At 43.4% G+C, this 6347-nt stretch overlaps 1 protein-coding gene across 1 annotated transcript; it reads right to left on the minus strand.

Moving 5' to 3' along the window:
* Positions 1 to 942: 942 nt before the first annotated feature.
* On the minus strand, positions 943 to 5767 carry FAM187B (family with sequence similarity 187 member B). Its single transcript, XM_063312246.1, has 2 exons — positions 4914 to 5767; positions 943 to 1331 (listed from the first exon to the last, which is right to left on the minus strand). Exons 1-2 carry the CDS (start codon positions 5750 to 5752, stop codon positions 992 to 994), a joined length of 1179 nt encoding a protein of 392 aa, XP_063168316.1. The 5' UTR covers positions 5753 to 5767; the 3' UTR covers positions 943 to 991.
* Positions 5768 to 6347: the final 580 nt, after the last annotated feature.

Here is a 6347-nt window from a genome sequence, read left to right on the forward strand (position 1 = left end):
GAAAACAACAATGAATACAATAATACAAGCACAAGCCTAGCTCAAACCATAAAAAGATGCAGAATCACATTGATGGGCTTACCCAACCTCCAAATTCCATGCCAGAGGAAATATGGAGGTCTTCAGGGAAGTACAAAATGCTAGCAGAGTTGGGTCCCTACATGAATGTCAGGGGGGATGTTGTTCTGGGGCAGGTACTGAGACAGCAAATGTTCTTCCTGGGTCTTGCCAAATGATGTTGTTTAATAGATTGGACACAGAGCATGCCCACCTGGTTAGATTTAGTGAGGAGCAGGCAGAAAAAAATTACAGCAGTGGGAACAGTGGAGGGAGAATTTCTGAAGGAAACTGTTGCATGTTTAATCTGGAGTAGAAATATGGTTATGGATTTGAAATTTTCTATAAAAATTGGCAACATGAAGCACTGTTCTTTAAAAAGGAGATGAAGGATGAAGGGGATGATGTGTAGCCTGCCTCTCATTCTGTCCTAGGAATGCAAACAATGTGGCCTGCCAGAATTTACTCTGTGTCTACCTGGGAATGAGAGTCCAAATGCAACCCCCATTTTTTGCCCTTCTTGTCATTTTAAGGAGCAAAATAAGTCAGGTAAGCCATTTCATCCCATAAAAGTCTTCAAAGTCCTCCCAAAGTGGGCCATGGCCCACTCCTTTTGGCTCTTCCAAAATCTTGCCAAGAAAACTGCAGGACTTGTCCAGGCATTTGGTGGGAGCCAACAATGACACAAATGCTCAAGCCTTTGATGTGGGTCACCAAGTGTGCTGTGGCCCTCAGAGTAATGGAAATTGTGCCTTGCTTTTTCTGTGTGATCTGCATACAGAAGTACTGTATCCAACCCCACTGATTGTAACCCTTTCTTTTATGCAAGGTCCAGTCTGAATCTGAATGTATACCGTAGTCAGTCAATATCTTTATTAATCAGCAATCCATACCCCATTTCCTAGGCTGTCCACCCAGGTTCACACACCATCTTCTAGACCATGGTAGTTCCTGGTTTCCTTCTGCAGGACTGGATTATGCTGAGAAACATCAGGAACACAAGGAATATGGAGAGGCCCACCACCAATGCCTCAATGATGGAGTAAGTGTGAGCCAGCTCCCCTGGTGGGCTCACAGCACCAGGAGGGGCAACCAAAAACTTGCCCACTAAGTGGCCATTCACGAAACACTGGTAAAAAGTGCTGTGTGAGTCGTTCTGGAAGGAGAGATGTAGGATCCCACCACCAGTAGCTTTGTCCAGGCTCTGGGAACTGTTCTTCTGGAGAAGTTGAAGGCGGGTCAGCGTTGTGAGGCCTACCTGCCAGTAAACAGGGCTGAAGAAGGCAAGAGGCAAGGTCATTCATACAAGATGAGGAATCAGACATAAATCCCAAAGGTGTATGAATAAAAGCAAGGGATTGGAAAACAACGCATGTTGTATTTTTTTAGTGGGCAAATGAGCCCAGATTGCTACAGGAATAGCCCGGTTCATCTATTGGACTAAGTCATAGTTTGTTGACCAAACTGCAACTGACTGGGTTCAAACATCATGCAAAACCAATGATTTCCAAGCCATGACATTTTGGTTCATATAGCACTCTTAAATACCAACCAACCAACCACACTGTGGTTGAATGCAATGTGTGAACCCAGCTTCATCTCAGAAGAGGCATTCTGCACAATGTGTGAGAGAAGAGGGGATGCCTCCTCAGAGATGCCACTGCTGTCTGCAATTTTTGATGAGTTTTTATATTAAAATATTCTAAAAAATGAAAGGTTCTGCCCAACCAATCTAGGTATCTTTTCAGCAAATTAGAATATTTAGATTACAGCAACTACTGCAGCAACTGAATGTTGCAATTTTAATGAAACAAGAGGTGGTAGTCTTATACATCGATATCACTTTGATTTTATATCAAGATCACTGCCTGGGCCACCTGCCCCTCTGTCCTTGAAAGAGCTATTTTGCCTATTCAGCAAGATTTGCACAATATACTAAGTCATAATGGGATTGCTGTGGTATTGGCTCAGTGTGTTGTATAAACCCAACCAATGTGATTTGCAAACAGTGATTTATAGATTAGTTTGATATAACTCTTCGTTTGTTCTTCATTCAACACATTATAAAAAGGTTTAGAAGATGCAAGCAATCTTTTTATGCAAATAGAGTCTTCACTTTTTCTTGCTAAGCCCTTTAAGAACTACACAAATGGAGTGAAAGGACTGACATTGTCATTTCATTTTTATGTTCGCAGGTGTCCTGGCAGGGGGTGGGGGAAGGTGTTCGGTGTAAAATGGGTATTTTAGCAGATCATTATTAGCACACTGAATTTCTCACAAAGAGGAGCAAAACCATATCACTAAAAATATCAGCAATGTGCTCCAGGGGCTGGAAAAATTGTGCTGGGAACCAAGTTCACAGGTTGCTCATTCTGGCTTAGAACAATGCATGAACCTTTTCTTCAGTTTACAGATATGCTGTCCTATCCTGTACCATTTCTCTTTTCAAATAATGCTTAATTGCCAATTGGTTTGTCTATTTATTCATTCATCGATCCATCAATCAATCCATCCTAGAATAGTTGCAACAATTGGGGGTCCTCCTGGACTTGCAGCTCTTGCTCAAAGAGCAGGTGGCAGCCATGGCCAGGAGGACCTTTGCAGAGCTTTGTGTTGTGCACCAGTTGCGCCTGCTCCTGGACCCGGTGGCCTTGCTCATGGTCACTCATGCCTTAGTCCTGAGTGGATTACTGCAATGCACTCTACATGGGGTTGCCGTTGAAGAGTATTTGGAAGCTTCAGTTGGTGCAAAATGCGGTGGCACAGGCAGTTATGGGTGCTGGTTGCTTGGCACATGTGACACCTCTGCTCTGTGAGCTGCACTGGCTACCAGTATTTATTTATTATTTATTTATTAATCAAATTTATCACCGCCCATCTCCCAAAAGGGACTCTGGGCGGTTTACAATAAAAGATAGATAAAAATATAAAAATATAAAACCCTATAATACAAATCAGTATGATTCCAGTGACAATTCAAGGTGCTGGTGGTTATCTTTAAAACACTTTATGGCTTGGGGCCGAGTTACCTACAGGACAGTCTCTCCCCAGTGGAGTCTACCCATCCTGTAAGAATTGGCAGGAGAGGCATGTTCTAGGTATTGTCCACAAGAGAATGCCACCTGGCAGGGCCCAGGAAGAGAGCCTTTTCTGGAACATCATTTCCCCCATTGATCAGACATGCCCAGACCCTGCTGGCCTTTCACAAGGCACTGAAAACCTGAGTTTGCCAGCAAGCCTGGGGCCCTGATAGTATGGGTGAGCCTGTTCCTTGGCCTTGGTTGTGTTAACTGAGTGTTCTCGGCTGCTCAGTTATTTAATGTTATCTTGTTTTAAACTTGGTTGTTTTTATTATGTTTTTAACTGTTAGCCACCCAGAGTCATGCCTATGAGATGGGCGGCCATGTAAATTTATTAGATAAATAAACGAGTTGGATCCTGTGGAAAAGGAGAGTGACCAAACACGGTTCCAGGCTTGAAGGACTGCTTACAAATATTTAACAGGATGCCTAACAAAGTAAGGATTAAAAAACGTAAAATAAAGGCAAAGGGAAATGACTTCCTTCTGTGGAGCTCAAGTCCTCAGGACCTCCCAGGCAAATCTATGTGGCTTTTTGGCAACAAGACAGAAATGGTTTCCTGTTGCCTTCTTCTGGGACGTGTTTTTTGATTTCCCAGTTTTAATTTCTGGCCTTCGGCCTTGGAATTCCCCAGAGGTCACATCCAAGGACTAGCCCGGCCCAACCCTGCTTATCTATTGAGCCCAGACAAGGATGGTCAGATGTTGCCACCTGGAGAATAAGTATAGGTCAGATACACTGGCAGTTGAATGGCTTCCCCTGCTAGCAGGACATTACTGCTCAGAAAACATTAGCTTTGGCTTAGCTCGGTCCTTGAGTTCCTGCAACTTTGTCTGCTGTGTGTGTTTCATTCAGTTGCTCCTTTTTTTAAAAAAATGAATCTTGCTGCAAGTAGCAGAGGCGGTCTTGTATCCAAAGGTGAAAGGTTCATGTAACTTGTCAATGATTAACTTGCTTTTTTGTACAATGTACAGAGAGACAAGCAAAACCAAGAGAACTAAATGAACATTTCTTGTTTTACAGAAGAATCTCCTCCTCATGGTGTTAGGTAGGGCTGGTGGTGACAGACTACGTGGAACTAATTAAGTTAGGATACCCAGAGCTGCTGTTGTGAATGCACTGATTTGACAGTAGGTTTGCTTCTGGAAAAAAAAAACACTATATACAGTAATTGTGGCAAAAATAATAGCTGTATCAATATGTCTCTAGGTGATTGCAGAAGGCTAGCAGGAATTTGGACTCCCTGGGATTAATAATAGAAACAATATAAGATAGATTTGAGGGAGGCAGCCTTGTGAATGGCTCACAAATACCATACAATTTTTGAAACTTTCCCCTTTCAGCTAAAGATCATGTAGGGTATGTGGGGAAAAGAAGCAACAGGCACAGCAGTTTTAAATCTGGGAACAAGACAGTGATGTTACACATCATATTTAAGTCATGATTTGCTTTAACCATGGTTAGGTTCCTGTCTTCCTACCAACAAGACATCAAGAACAGTTTGCAAACTACAAAGACTGCATTCATACAGTACACTAAGCTCAACCACATACCACATTATTACTTAGCAGGATGTGCGGACACACTCTGGGACCATATTGAATTGAATAAACAATTGGTAGACCTACCAAATCATAAACAAACCACAGTGACTACCTTCAATCACGCTAAGCCCAAACCAAAAGTAGAAAGATCTACTACGTTTAGTGCGTATGCTAAAGAGAATCAGAGGTCTGCCTGATGGAGGCAGGAAAGTCTTAGACAAGACACTGGTACCTGTATATGGAAGATGTTGGGCAGCGAAGGCGAGCAATGGCTTTTTGTTGGGGATGGTAGGTGGAGAAGACCAGGAATGGTACCCAGTGGGGCTGCTCTTGGCCAAGCAAGTAAGGTGTGTCACAGGGCACTTGGCAGGTTTCTATTCTCAGTTCTGGTGCCCGTTGTGGCAACATCAAGTACTTCTGCCTAGCTATTCCACAAGGCAATGGCATTTCCTCCTCATGGTCCATTGTAGTCAGCTGGGCATAACAAAACCCCACTTGCTTCCGTTCCCCAGAATGGCCACAGCGATCGCAAGACTGCCAAGGACTCCAGGAGGTGAACAGGGTAGCCTGTGCTCCATTTTCTAGCTCCACTGTAGCATTGCTCAAGGTGGTCTCCCCCAGGCCCGCGTGTGAGACATGGAGGTGCCCGGCATCCTGAAAATCAACATCATAATAGCCAATGGTGGCGTCTCCTGCACGGCAGGTGTACAACCCAGAATCTTCTGTGCTGGGACTTGGAATATACAGGTTGCTGGCAATCAGTCGGGATTTGAAACGTAGTCTCTGCAACTTGGCATGGTTGAGCAAGGGCCAAGAAAGCCCCCCTGAGCGTAGGAAGGTCAGTGGCTGCTCATTGGTCCAAGATGGGTCAAGGTATTGCCAGGTGATGTACCCTCTGTTGGAAGAGCGTGGGCAACGTAGGATCACAGGGTTGTCGGAGATAAAAGCTAACATGCAAGGATGGAGAGGGAGACACGGCTGGCCCAGCGAGTAGCCCTCATAATGGCTACCTTGAGCGATAGTTATGAACAGACTCAGAAACAAAGCCCTCAAGGGTGCCCAACAGGACATGGCAAGCTGGGTACTGACCTATTAAGCAAACCAGGAAGGAAAAATCCAGCTGTGACATCACTGCTGATGTCATAATGGTCAGAAGAATGCAACTGTTAGCACTGATCTTGTTCTGGAAGACTGGATCTGACCCAGAGATTGACTTAGCATCTCATATGAAATGCTTTTTAAAATCTAGCAGTGATTTTATTCCCCTTTAAATATTTTGCTATATAAAAATGTATATCCTGCAAGGCAGGGTAACAAGACCACTTTGGATTAGTAATATTTTAAAACCCTCTTTCTACAAAGCCATTCAGATGGTTTATCAAAGGAATGTTTAAAAACCACTTAAAAAAAATCTCAACACGTAGAAAACGTTCTTAAAAAAAAACACAATAGGAAACATAAAAGTAATAAGAATGAATAGAGAGCAAACAGAGATGCTTTAACTTTTCAGCCTTTCCACAGTTCAAATTACAGCCTGTGTTAAAAGTTATCAGTAGCATAGCCTCCAGGACCAACTGTCCTTTTGAAAAAAAGAAAAAAAACTCGGAAACTTTCGCCTTTCCTGGTATTTGAAAGTTGCGTTTTTAACTCTTAGGCAGTACTTGGG

Source organism: Candoia aspera, chromosome 10 (genome assembly GCF_035149785.1).
Source record: "Candoia aspera isolate rCanAsp1 chromosome 10, rCanAsp1.hap2, whole genome shotgun sequence".
In the NCBI taxonomy this organism is placed as follows: domain Eukaryota; kingdom Metazoa; phylum Chordata; class Lepidosauria; order Squamata; family Boidae; genus Candoia; species Candoia aspera.

Bases quoted from the DNA above. Each gene is read 5' to 3' on its own strand.
- FAM187B (XM_063312246.1), bottom strand. From the start codon at position 5,752: ATGTCCTGTTGGGCACCCTTGAGGGCTTTGTTTCTGAGTCTGTTCATA. The intron at 1,332-4,913 runs GTACCAGTGTCT...TGCCTTCTTCAG, and splicing joins CCAACATCTTCCATATACAG to CCCTGTTTACTGGCAGGTAG.